Here is a 14,425-nt window from a genome sequence, read left to right as displayed (position 1 = left end):
TCCTACTGTTTAGTTCTCTTGATTCAGCAGAAGGGAATTCTGTTTCACAAGTAATTTGGGACACAATCTAATTTCAATTGTGTCAAAGGGTGATGAAGCTACTATGTATTCAGTGTTCAGGTGGATCGAGAGGCTTCATTCCATTCTTCTGGACTAGCCATAAATATTTATATAACAAGCAGATGAGTGCAGATGAGTGGGTCTGTTTATTTCTTTGCTCTAGCTATTTGAAAGCTAGACTCTACTTCACATATATACTCCATGCTAAGAAAGTGTGGCTTTCCTTTCATTGCTGCTGATGCTGCATCAACAGGGAACCACGATTTAAATCAAAGTTAAGGTTAACTACCAGTACAGTATCTCTTGTATAATTCTTTGTGAAGTGAAAATTATTTGCCTAAGGAAGCAACCAGTTGTAAGGCTCAAGATATGTGGTGATTTAATAGAATTTCTGCTCGCTTGTCTGGTGCATTTCTTCGTTGTGGGCAAACACAGTCGAGTCTGAGAGCACTTTTCATTTAAATATTTGCTCTATATATTTTATATTTTATCTAAGGAATCATGTTTGGGGATTATTACAGAGCTGAGTTTATTTCTGATCTAACAGAACTCATAAGCACTTGCAGACTCGTAGCTGCATTGGTATATGCAGCTAGGAATTAGTCAATGATAATTGTTTGTATTCTTTGATCCTTTCTTGGGGAAGAAAATGGATGTCATATATATTCAAATCCTGTGCCAAAAGTCTTATTATACAACATAGGAGATAATAGATAGATAGATATGGATTTGAATAATGCCTAAACAAAAAGGGAAGAGGGCATATACAAAAAAAGAAACCATTACCTCAGTATCCATCTCTTCTGAGGACTTAATTATCAAATATTTATTTGTCTTTCATTGTTACAAAATACTGTAGATTTTCTGCATTCTCAGTTCTGTTTCTTGATCTTTTTTTTTGGTCTTAGTTCATTTGCTGAAGTGGCTATGGGTGGCACATAACAGCGTCTGAGCCACTTTCTCCTCTGCTGTTTTTTTGAAACTTCTTTTTGACTAGAAGATTACACAGTTCATAAATAGCATTAAGTAACATTTGTAGCCTTACTTTATCTTTGAATTTAGAAAAATATCAAGTTTCTTTCTGTAACAATGACAGTTTTAAGCATGTGTTTTCAAAGACTACCAATTCAGATATTTTGTTGTCAGTTAAACCTCTACTACTTTGCAAGCTAAGGAAGTTTTATTCCTCATCTGTCAAAAAACTCTTAAAGAACAAGTTTTACTTATATACACCGGGTATTCTTATTTCTGTTGACTTTAATGGTTGTTTGCAGTGATAAAATTTCTAAGTAGTAGTGTTTGGAACTAGTGATTTTTAGTTGGCAGTCTCAACCAATGATGTGATTGGACTTTCTGAAATAATTCTCACATTTTGAATTTCCAGTGTAGCATTTAGAATCTTTTTCAAGTGCCTCTGTATGCCAGTTTCAGCACCTGTGACAATGAAACCCCCTTTGGGCTGCTTGTCTGCCTTCTTTCCCATTAGCTAAGGCAGAAACAATAACTGCAACTATAGTTTTGTGTAAAAATAAGATCAAGATTTGGAGCAAGACTCAAGAAAGGTGCCTAATATGCGGCTCACAAGAGTGAAAATTTTATTGTTTTGTGGTTTGGAACTGTGGAGATTGATTCACTTCCTGTTAAGCAGAATAGTAAACTAAGATAAGTAGAAGCAGAGCCTGGGTATATAGTTGTAGTTTTTACTATTCTGTTGAAATTATATTTTTTCAAGTAACTCTGCATAAACTAATAAATTTATGGCTTTGAATTGATAAATGTGGGAGATGAGTCTATGTCAAATGGAATTTAGAAAAAAGCTTAGAAAAGAGTGATTGAAAATCATGCACTATGTTTTTTTTTCTGTAGAAATACTCCAAAAATTTTAGTCAGGACAATTCAGAGATTTGGAGTAATAAGAAAACGTTACTCTCTCGCTACTCTCCTTCTTTTTAAAACCTGAGGCTGAGGATGCAGATTTAGGGATATACAGTTTAGGAGAAAACGTGCAACCCTTCAGTAGTCTTTCCAAAGCCTTATTTTAGATAGATATTTAATGTGAAAAATTACATTTTTGTTTCTATAGTCACATCTAAACTTTCTCTCCTGGCATGCATTAACAGTATTTTTTTTCTAATGACAGGCTTAGTGGTTTGTATATTTAAAATGTAGACTTATTTTATATTTAAAATTAAAGCTGGTATTTGTTTATATGTTGCTTTAATCTTAACAAACCCATTAAACTTCTGAAAGCTTGCTAAATATTTATGTTGTTTTCTTATAGCTTGTTTTTCTCCTTCTTGCGTTCAAACTATACAAGTTCCTCTTTTTCTGTTGACTCTCACGTTTCGTGTTGTTCTTGTCTGTAACATGAAAGGACTGATGTCATAAGATATGTGTAAGGAATTTCCCTATGTAAACCTGAAATAGGTATATTTTTCTTTTCCTCTTATACATAAAAAATACTACTGTACTATAACATGTTCATCCTTTTCATAAAAGATCAGCTATTATTCACAAAAATTCTAGTCCCATGTCTTCATAGAATTATAGAATGGTTAGGGTTGGAAGGGACCTTAAAGATCACCAAGTTCCATCCCCACTGCCTTGGCCAGAGAAATGTCTCACTAGCCCAGGCTTCTCCAGACTCCATCCAACCTAGCCTTGAACACTTCCAGGGAGAGGGCAGCCACCACCTCCTTGGGCAACCTGTGCCAGGGCCACACTACCCTCGTATTGAAGAACTTTTTCCAAATATCCAATCTAAATCTACCCCCTTCCAGTTTAAAACCATTGCCCCTTGTCTTATCACTACATGACCACCGAAAAATCCCTCCTCAGTTTTCTTGTATGCCCCCTCCAGGTACTGGAAGGCCACAGTAAGATCTTCCAGGAGCCTTCTCTAGGCTGGACAACCCCAGCTGTCTCAGCCTGTCTTCATAAGAGAGGGGCTCCAGCCCTCTAGTCATCTTTGTGTTCCTCCTCTGGACCCATTCCAACAGTTCCATGTCCATGTTATGTCGGGGACTCCAGAACCGGACACAGTACTCCAGGGTGGAGTCACAAGAGCGGAGTAGAGTGGGAGAATCCCCTCCCTTGACCTGCTGGCCACACGTCTTATGATGCAGCCCAGGATGTGGTTGGTCTTCTGGGCTGCGAGCGGACATTGTCAGCTCATGTCAAACTTCTCACTCACCATCACCCCCAAGTCCTTCTCTGCAGGGCTGCTATCTTATCACATCATCTCCCAGCCTGTATTGATGACAAGGATTTTCCCAACCCAGGTGCAGGACATTGCAGGTGCTTGTTGAACCTCATGAGGTTCACATAGGCCGGTTTCTCCAACTTCTTCATGTCCTTATGAATGACATCCTGTCCTTCTGGCAAGTCAACTGCACCACTCAGCTTGGTGTCATTTGCAGACTTGCTGAGGGTGCAGCATACCAGTCCCAGCATGAACCCCTGAGGGACACCACTTGTCACAGATCTCCATTATCAAGAGATTGTCAACTACGCTTTGGGTGTGACCATTCAAACAATTCCTGATCCACCAAACAGTCCACCCATCAAATCCATATCTCTCCAGTTTAGAGAGAAGGATGTTGTGGGAGACTTTGTCAAAGGCTTTACAGAAGTCCAGATAGATTACATCTATTGCTTTTCTTATGTCCACTGTTGCTGCCACCCCTTCAATGAAAGTCACTTGGCTGGTCAGGCAGAATTTGCCCTTGATAAAGCCATGCTGACTGTCTCAAATCACCTCCCTGTTTTCTAGACATAGCTTCTAGAAGGATCTGTTCTTGTTGCTTTTTGCCCCACTGGATGGTCTTAGCAAATGCAACCAGCCTTTAGTAGGAAAAAAATCCATGTGGTTTGTCTATGGAATTTTCTGTTTGGTCAGCACCTGATTCTATGAGGAAAAGATCAATGCTTTCAAAGTTGGACATAAAAATTAGGTAAACCACTATTATGGCCCTGAATAGTTAACCCTATTGTTAAACACCTGTAGCAGCTGCTAAAATTATTGGACAGAAGTATTCTTTGAGGTGATACCAGTGAGTTGCTTAGGAATGAGTCACTTAGATTCACATAAGAATTTTCAATGTTGAAATTTCAGTTCTCAGATAGAATACCCAGATGTGAATCCTGATAGATAAGAGATTACTGATTTTGTTTCTAGAGGGAAAATATATGCTTCTAGCATTACAAAAAGTTATCAGTAGCATTATAGGAAGATACTAACTCTGAAAAAGAAAGGAAAATTATTTCTTGTATTTTACAGAATATTTGTAATGAATTCCAAAACCAAAGCATCATTGTTGCATGTAGTGAGACTCATTACATGGTGTTGTCTGAGGCTTTTACACTTTGGGAGAAAGCTTACATTTCGTTGTTAATGGGAATGAAGCTCTTCAGACAAAATGAATACTTAGAGTAAATATAAGGCACTTTTACTGCAGCCCCTGATTGTCCCTGCATGACCATCTTTTATACTGAAGTTGAGTATTGTAGTAAAGTTGCTTTGTAAGTAAAATCACTGATTTGTGAAAAGTTATAGAAATGAAAGATAAATGTCTTGTAGGAACAAGGTAAAGGACATCCTTCTGTTTAGCTTGGTCTGATTAATTACTCATTGTTGTATCCTGAAGTCATGCCACCTTTTACCACCTGGCTATGACTATGCTGTTTACATTAGCAAATGATGCAATACAGACAGGAAGCTTATTGTACTGTTGGCTTGACTTGTGAGCTGCATGTCTAAACATTCGGACCTGTTTTCAGAAAAAAACAATTGGACTTGATGATTTTAAAGTTCTTTTTAAACCCAAATGATTCTATGACTCTACAATAGACCAGGTTTTTTATGGTTCCCTGAATGTTGTAATGAGGAGATATGTTGTGATACGGTTTTGGGCACCTGCAATGCAGGAGGCAGATCTAAAGAAACTTCCAAATCCACTAATTTTGAGAACGTGTGCCTTCTTTCAGCTTTGCAGTACTGGGAAGATTTGCTTTCTGGATTAGTTTATCACATTTAACTTTTAAGCTCACATCTCTTCTCAGGATTGTTTCCAAATTGAGCATTCCTGTTGTTCTCTGCTGGATGTTGCAATAGATCATCTATTGAGGAAGATGCTGAAAATCTCTAATTTTCGGATTACAAATTTCTGGAAGAGTGGTGTTAAATCACTTTTACTGAGGTGTGTCAGAGTTTTTAGCTGGTCTGGCTAAATGTTAAGCTGTAAACTTCTAGCACCATTTTAATAGTCCTAGTTAGGGAGCAACAAGACTCAGACCCATGCCTTCTTTTTTTTAACCTCTGTTCACTCTAGCAGTTGGCTTATATTTGGTAATGGCTTAGAGTTAAATTCACATGCCTGATGACAGATTATTTTTGTAGTGCTTTTTAGAAGCTTCAGTGAGTACTTCCTTAATTGTGAATTTGCTTGTCCACAAATGCCTGTAGTGCACTTGCAGCCTCTGGGCATGGCAGTTGTAGCTCACTGGAACGATGCTTCTTTACAGGTAAAGGTTACAAGACTTTGATTGGGGGTTTTTTGCAAAAACTTCTGTAGAAATTGGTCTTAACTTCCTAGAAATTAATGTCTCTCAGGTATTAAAACTATGATTTGACTTGAAACTAACTTATGTTTTCTATCTAATTTCAGTTCAACATTTTTGTGTAATCCTTTTTGACTGAGTTGTCAGTGCTTGCATACAATTTTGAAAATAGTAAGGTAGTTGGCTTTAAAAGAAGCTTGTTAGATAATAAGCTCCACAAAAAGGAAACTGTAGAGTGAGCGGCAGAGCTAATGAAGCACACCTTCTACTGGATTTATGCTCTTTCTCTTTCTCCTCCTTCCCTCTGCAGTGCCTCCCCTGTCTTCTACCTCTTTTGCCTGCCATGCAGCAGCACATGCCATGGCTGAGTTTGGAGCTGTGTACTGATTGGCTGCTACCTTTTGGAGTGGTTAAGATGTGAGTCTTCCTTTTCTATATATCAGATACTGATTTGGTTGTCTTCCACCAGCAGCTGGTTGTTTTGGAGTGGGATTGTACTGAATTTGAAGAAATTTGGACTTGTGTGGGTTTTCAAATTTGACTTTTGCTAGCCAGCAGATTAGAGAAGGAATCAGCTGAGAGAGTGAGAAGAATCTGCTAGAAGTAGTTAGTGAAATTTTGATAAACAACTGTTTGGTGGAGGAATTGTAAAAGAACATCCATTGCACAATACTTGGGCTTTCCACTTATTTTTCTCCACTAGTTTATCTGTGTGTTTTCATGTGTAAATTAGCTTTCTGTCCTCTTAGCTTACACTGTAAGGACTACAGTCTGATATACAAGTGTACATGATCCAGTGTAGAGACCATAGTGCTGGACCACTGAACGGCAACCACAGCCTTAAGGCTTGAGCATGCACACTGTATTGGCAAATGTTACAAGGACAGAAAGTTTTAGAAGCTGCTTTTGCCTGGATGTTGAAGTAGATGATCTCCATGAGTCAATTCCAACCTCAGATATTCTATTTCCCTATGATCTTATTTTCCTAGTCAGCAGCATGTTTACAAAAGGACAAAGGGTGAGCAGGTAGATCAAAATACCAGCAAACTTCTTGGTTTCATCCATCTCTATATGCTTGTGCACCTTCTTCTTACTGACTTTTGTGAGATAGGGTTTTTTATTTTCTTATTTTAAAGTGTTTGCAGAAAAAATGTTCAAGGTTGGTCTTTTTTACAGTAATGCAGTAGTTTTTTGTTAGAGATGCAAAGTGCTGATTCAGCAAACTATTGTTTGTTTTGAAGGTGTCTGAATAGTCTGTCTAACTGAAATAAGTGTCAGGCATGTTATCAGAGGTTTGATACACAGATATCACTCAAAGAGAAAAGCATGGTAGAACATGGGCTAGAATAAAAATTCTTGCTCCATCTTTTTCAGTGTTATGGCTACTGACACAATAGTGTTACAGTTCTTTGAGTTTGCGACCTTGAAACAGTCTTGATATATTTTAGTGTAAATGTTGAGGAGTTTGGGATATCTGGATTGAAAAGATTCTTGCCATCTTTTCTTTAAGATTTTTCATTTTCACCTTTGAGAATTTCATCCATATAGAAATCTGTTTTAAAAAAAAAACCCTAATACTACTAAACCACAAATCTCCACACTCCAAATATCTTCCATTAGTCGGTTTCAATATTTTAAGTCCTATCAGACCTATATATAATTATATTCCTGAAATCATTAATGTAATTTCTTTCTCTTTAATATTATTATTAGATGGGAATTTAACAATATAGATAAAATCAGTAATGTATTACAGGTGCACCGATACACTAAGCTGTATACAGGTTGACAAAAATATACATTCTTGTCAGAAATTAATAGAAATCAACCTACTTTTTGGTAAGTTTAGATCCAAAGAAAAACTTTATCTTTCTCATTCTGGAAATACTGAATGTGGCAGATAGAGTTATCATGTGATTACTGTTCAGTTTGCAGTAGACCTTTATGTCTGAGAGAAATAGCTTAATTTTTGAAGTATTGCAAATGGACAAAAGCTTTGTCTAGTCCCCTACAAAGAAACTGTCACAGGGGACTAATTCAAATTAACTGTAATTTCAAGGCTCTGTAAAGTTGGTAATGAGATCTCATTGGCTTTTTGCGAGAGAAATCTCCATAAGACTGCTTTTCCATATGAATTGTTTTGTTCTCTGAGCAGCTCAGTGGTATCCTAACAAAAGCCTATACACATTCTTTCCATGTTGTTTATAGTGCTTTTGATGAAATACAGAATGAAAAAATGTTCCTTGCTCCTAAGTTACCTACTTTTAGGGTGTCCATGTCCCATTCCCTATTTTTTCTTTCCTAGCAGTGTTCTAATTTTTTGCAGTTTCTGATGAGCAGGGTAGCTGAAAAATAAACTTTTATATAAACGGTTACAGACATGGCCAGAAGTTTGATTAAAATATAACTGCATGTAAAATATGAGAATATGCTTTTAAAATTTGGTACAAATTTCAGTTCTTCAGTGATCTGTTACACAAATTTTATGGATACAAAGAGACTGATTTGCACTGTTTTAACTTCTTACTTGTATGGATTATTTCAAGGCTTATATAAACTAGATTTTAAAGGAAGATGTCAATTAGAATTGTAATTTTTTACTACCATTTTTATGTGAGAAATATTTTTAATATTATTTTTTATTTTGGGGTTGTGTATGAAAAAGGAAGTTTAAAAAATGGATTTTTAATTTTTGTAGCTGCCAGTATATTGGCAGATTTTTCTCCCCTATAAAGAACTCATTAACTAGCCTGTTCAGAAACACCTCTAGGTATTGGCTACCTGTGCTTTACCCTGCAATGTAAAGGATATTCTATCATATCCAATTTAGTTGAATATAAATACAGTTTACTGGGGTAGAGGAAATGTAGTCAAGACCCTGACATCAATGAACAGGGAGAACCATACAGTGATATACTTGATCTCTAGTTATGGGCAAGATGTGTGATTGAACATACTAAACAAAAAAATTACAGGAGTCAGGAAAGTATATAAATGTTTTCTGGAAACAAACCGGAGAGAGAAAATTGAAGAACCCTTGATCATTTGTGCTACATAAGTATTTTACATTCTGTAATTCAGTAAGCTATCACTGAGGCATTGTAATCATGCCTTTTGTTTATCGTGTAACACATGGTCTTTTATTTTTCAGATCAAATTCAGTTACCCAGGAACATGATTGAAAACAGTATGTTTGAAGAAGAGCCCGATGTGGTTGACTTGGCAAAAGAACCTTGTTTACATCCCCTGGAGCCTGATGAAGTGGAATATGAGCCAAGGAGCTCACGGCTCTTGGTGCGTGGCCTTGGAGAGCATGAAATGGATGATGACGAAGAAGATTATGAGTCATCAGCAAAACTGTTGGGGATGTCCTTTATGAACAGAAGCTCTGGTCTCCGGAATAACATGTCTGTCTATAGACAAAATCCAAATGGATCATGTTCATTGTTGTCTATAAGGGCTGTGGTGGTTTGCACAGCTGTTTTTGCGATTGTAGTTTCATTAATACTGGCAATTTATCTTCTTCCTACATGTACCTTTACAAAGGAAGGCTGCCATAAAAAAAATCATACAATGGAACTAATATACCCTTTGGCAACCAATGGAAAACTGTTTCCATGGGCAAAAATTAGACTTCCTTCTGATGTTGTACCACTGCATTATGATCTTGTCCTGCAGCCAAACCTAACTACATTGACATTTTCAGGCTCTGTAAAGATAGTGGTTAACATTGTTCAGGTAACTTGGAAGATCATACTTCACAGCTCAGGACTTAATATCACCAACGTAACCATTACTTCAGCAGGAGGGCATCAGTCAAAGGAAGTTGAGTTCCTGGAATATCCATTGCATGACCAGATTGCAGTCATGGCTCCTGAGGCTCTCCTTGTAGGGCAGAATTATACTGTCTACATAGAGTATTCATCTAATTTATCAGATACCTATTATGGCTTTTACAAAATTTCCTACAAGGATGAGAATTCTACACAAAGGTAGGCCCACAAATGCAGTTTCTCTCTTCTGTCACTTCTAGGTTGTGTTTTGATAATGGAAATAACAAGGGTTGCTTTTTCTGTTGGATGTTTCGTACAAGTGATTTAATGTTGATCAAAATAGATATTTAATATCTTGATTATTCTACCTGAAAAATGCCTTTCATGGATGAGTTCATTAAGTTAGGGCAGCCTCTTCATCAGATAAATGTACTACATTATAGTTGTTGTAGGTATATGCAGTGTAGCTTTTTGTTTGTTTAATTTTTAGTTTCTCTGTTGAGCAATCTTCCCACATCTCTTGAATCACTGAGTCTCAAGGCAGGGTCTGGGTTGTGTCTCAGCATTGTAGGTGAAGGCCATGTTTGAGACCATCTAAAGAACAGGAACATACATGAGATTCATCCCACAGTCCTGAAGGAACTGGCAGATGTAGTTGACAAGCCATTCTCATCATATTTGTAAAGGCATGGCAGTCAGGCAAAGTCCAGTGACTGGAAGAAGGAAAATTTCACACTCAGTTATAAAAAGGGTAAATCTGTGCTTTTTTTACCAAGAATATTAATGAAATTGCCATTCACCACCACCCATTTAAAATGTGCCTTCCAGTGGTTATGTACATGAGTGTTTATACCTTTGTTGGCACATAATAATTTTACACATAATTATCTACACAGGTTTTCTAAAAACAGAGTGGTGCAATAAATAAAGATGGAAAGAGCAGTATGGGTCAGTCCAGGGTAAGCTGACAGGAAAGTAGATTTGATATAACGACAAAACAGTTACTAAATAAGGACATAAAACACTTATGAGCTTGTGCTAAGAGATGCTAAAATCTCATGCTTTAAAAAAAGAAGTTAAATGCAAGGTAAAGGAAAAAAAACAATAAAATGTTATCAGTGTTACAAATCTTTGCAACACCAGAGAATTTGTATGGAAAATTCCAAAATATTAATAAGGAGATTTTGTTTCCTGAAAGGGAGAGACAGAACTTACAATTAGGAACATCAACCCAACCTTTGACAACATGTCAATGTAAAAATTTTGTTCTGGGAAGAGGATCATGTGGAGATTTTGTTTCCTTTCAGTTACTTAAATACCCTTCATTGAACCATTGAAAACCTTTTCAGTAAGACTGCTGGAAGAACAAAACAGAAGTGTTGAGAACGTAGACATATTTTTTCATCTGATAACTATATGCTGCTGATATTTGAATTATTAAGTCCCTCAGTGATATAGCTCATCTTTTAAAAAAAATAGACACAACAACATATTCAGTGTAAAGATGATTTCATAGACTTTTAGGAAGTTGCATGACATAAGAAAGTTGTATTTCTACTCTATTTTCTAAACAAAAAGCCAGTGTCTCTAAGTATTAATAACAGATATATTAAAACAAAACTTGTTTATTTTTATAAAGTTTAATCACAGTTTGCCTTCAAAACTCCCTTTATTTAGATCTTCATGATTCTATGACATAGCGCTAAAGTGTACAAGAAGATACGTTAGCTGCAACAGTTGTTTTCAAATATATGAAAAAATCTGGTGCATTCAATGGAACTGTAGAATACTGAGTGGGTTCTTGAACTCATCAGCAACTGAGATAAGGCAGGAACTGTATCCTTTTTACTCCCATGTTGGTCCTCATGTGAGGTAGTTCAATGGGCTTTCTTTAAGAGATCAAAAATTCTAAGAAATAAACTAGAGTTAAAGGATTAGTGATCTGTTTCAGTTTACCTGTATCTCTGATGAAGGTGTGTGTGTATTTTACTGAGGTACAAGAGTAGGTTACTGTTCAGATCCCCCAGGTAGAGTGCTGTTTATAAGCCTCTCATGAAAGGGCTGTTCTTAAGCATATACTAAAAAGTGCCAGTGTATGCATGATCATTAGAAATATGGCAATATATTGCCACTTGTGAATCTGATGATAATATTTCTGGATTCTATCAATATAACTAAAATGTGACAAGTTGTCTTCCTGTTGTGGAAGGCATTGGATAACAGGGAATCACGAAGGTTGTAGATCCGTCAGAAAACCACATGATGAAGTTAAATAAAGCTAAGTAGCTTCACAAACATTAATAGCATGCATTACCATTAAATAAGTGGGAGTAAGAATACAGAAAATGTAGAAGGCAAAAATTACTTAAATAATTTTTTACTTTTCTATTCTGAAGCTTAGTTTTCTCTTTGCATTTAGTGTATTAGAAAGACAGTGTTCACAGAGTGAAAAGACTATTTGTCAGTAAGTTTTAAACTAGGCTTGAAGCAGGAGTGGGATAGTATCAGGCTTGCCTGTGACAAGATGAGTGATAACATGCCATGGTTGGAGGGCCCTCAGCCTGTTACTCAGAGGCCCATTGGACATATCACAGCACACTTGGAGTCTACCAGAGATGAGCCAGGAGCTCCTGAGGTAATAGGATCCAGCAGGGAAACAATTGTAAAATACCTCAAAGGAATTCCAACCTCTTCAGCCAGACAGTCACCTTCATCAGGGGCCCAACTGAAATGCCTCTGTGTAAATGCATGTGGCATGGAGAACTAACAAGAATAGTTAGAGACATACACATGCCTGCAGGATTGTGATCTTATTGGCCTCATGGAGACGCGGGATGGTTCCTATGACTGGGCTGTTGAGATGAAAGGATACAGGCCCTTTATGAAGGACAGGCAGGGAAGATGAGGCAGGGATGTTGCCCTCTGTGTCAGTGACCAGCTGAATTGGATGGAGCTCCGTCTGGGCATGCATGGTGAGCTGACTGAAAAGTTTATGGGTCACGATTAAAGGAAGTGCAGAAAGAGGGGACATTATAGCAGGGATCTGCTACAGCCCAAATAACCAAGGAGACCAAGTGGATGAGTCCCTTTATTGACAGATAGGAACAGGCTTATGTTCAAAAGCCCTGGTCCTCACTGGGAACTTCGACCACCCTGACATCTGTTGGAGGGAGCACACAGCAGAAACAACACACAAGAAATCCAGCAAGTTCCTGGAGTGTGCTGATGACCGCTTCCTCTTCCAAATGATGAGGAGCGGACAGGGAGAGGTGCTGTGCTAGACCTCATGCTTACCAGCAAGGAGGGATTGGTAAAGCATGTGAATCTCAAGGACAATCTTTCCTGCAGTAATCATGAAATGGTTAATTTCAAGTTCCTCAAGGTAGCAAGGAGGGCTCACAGCAAGCTCACTACCCTGAACTTGAGGAGGGCAGACTTTGTCCTCTTCAGGGACCTTCATAGAACACCATGGGACAAAGCCCTGGAGGGAAAAGGAGCCCAAGACAGCTGGCTAACATTCAGGGATCACCTCCTCCAAGTTAAGGAGCGAGGCATCCCAGCAAAGAGTAAGTCAGATAATAATGCTGGGGAGCCTGCATTGATGAACAAGGATCTCCTGTGCAAACTCAAATGCAAAAAGGACGCTCACAGAGGGTGGAAGCAAGGGCTGGTAGCCTGGGAGAAATACAGAGGAGTTGTCTGAGCAGCTAGTGATAAGATTAGGAAAGCTAAAGCCATGATAGAATTAAGCCTGGCCAGTGACATCAAGAACAAAAACAACATGAGTGATAAAAGAATTAAGACACCTGTTTACCCAGGATTTGGAGAAGGCTGAGGTACTCCACAAATTTTTTTGTTTCAGGGGTTCTAGTCACACTGACAAGGACACAGAAGGCAAAGGCATGGACTGAGAGAATGATGACCCACCTAGTGCAGGAGAAGGTGAAGTTCAAGAACATGTAAAGAGCCTGAGGATGCACAAGTCCATGGGACCTGATGAGTTACATCTGCGGGTCCTGAAGGAACTGGTGGATCTAGAGGCTAAGCAGCTCTCCATCATAGTTAAGAAGTCATGTCAGTCTGGTGGAGTTCCCACAAAGTGGGAAAGGGGAAACATACTCCACTTTGGAAAAAGTGAAATACGGAAGACCCATGGAACTACAAGCTAGTCGGTCTCACCCCTGTGCCTGGCAAGATCATGGAGCAGATCCTCTTTGTGAACACTGAGCCACAGACGGCAGCTTTTGAGTGCAACCATCCAGCCAGTTCCTTACTCATTGAGTGGTCCATCTGTCGAAATCATGTCTCTCCAATTTAGAGACGAGGATGTTGTGCTGGACAGTGTCGAAGGCCTTGCACAATTACAGGAAGATGATGAACATCTCTTGTCCACCATCTCTGTTACTCCATCATAAAAGGCCAAGAGATTTTTCAGGCGCAATTTGCCCTTAGTGAAACTGTGCTGGCTGTGCCAAATCACCTCTTTACTTTCTATGTGCCCAAGCATAGATTCCAGGAGGATCTGCTCCATGATCTTGCCAGGCACAGAAGTGAGACTGACCAGCCCGTAGTTACCCAGGTTTTCCTGCTTCCACTTGTTAAAAATGGGGGTTATATTTCTCTTTTTCCAGTCAGTGGGGACTTCACCAGATTGCCAGGACCACTCAAATATGATGGAGAGAGATTTTGCACTTGATCCGCCAGTTCTTTCAGGACATGCAGGTGCACCTCATCAGGCCCCATGGACTTGTGCACCTTCAGATTACTTAGGTGTTCTTGAACAGTCCCAAGCACAACTACAGACTGGGCAGAGAATGAGTGCAGAGTAGCCCTAAGGAGAAGGACTTGGGGGGTTTGATTGATGTAAAGCTCAAATTGATCCAGCAGTGCACACTTGTCATCCAGAAAGTCATCCATGTCCTGGGCTGCATCAAAACCTATGTGAACAGCAGGTCAGGGGAGGTGAGTCACCTCTGGTAAGACCCCATCTGGTGTACTGCATCCAACTCTGCAATTCCCAGTACAAGAAAGAT

General features: G+C 38.5%; 1 protein-coding gene across 1 annotated transcript in view; it reads left to right on the top strand.

Moving 5' to 3' along the window:
- Positions 1 to 8,772: 8,772 nt before the first annotated feature.
- Positions 8,773 to 14,425, top strand: part of LNPEP (leucyl and cystinyl aminopeptidase) — a 31,425-nt gene continuing 25,772 nt past the window's right edge. The window contains exon 1 of the mRNA XM_084278733.1: positions 8,773 to 9,611. Coding sequence (XP_084134859.1) covers positions 8,794 to 9,611 — 818 coding nt within the window. The 5' untranslated portion in view covers positions 8,773 to 8,793. The remainder of the gene's footprint in view (positions 9,612 to 14,425) is intronic.

Source organism: Gallinula chloropus (assembly GCF_964237585.1).
Source record: "Gallinula chloropus genome assembly, chromosome: Z".
In the NCBI taxonomy this organism is placed as follows: Eukaryota; Metazoa; Chordata; class Aves; order Gruiformes; family Rallidae; genus Gallinula; species Gallinula chloropus.
Note: the sequence above shows the minus strand (reverse complement) of the source record. Positions and strands in the feature narration are given on the sequence as shown.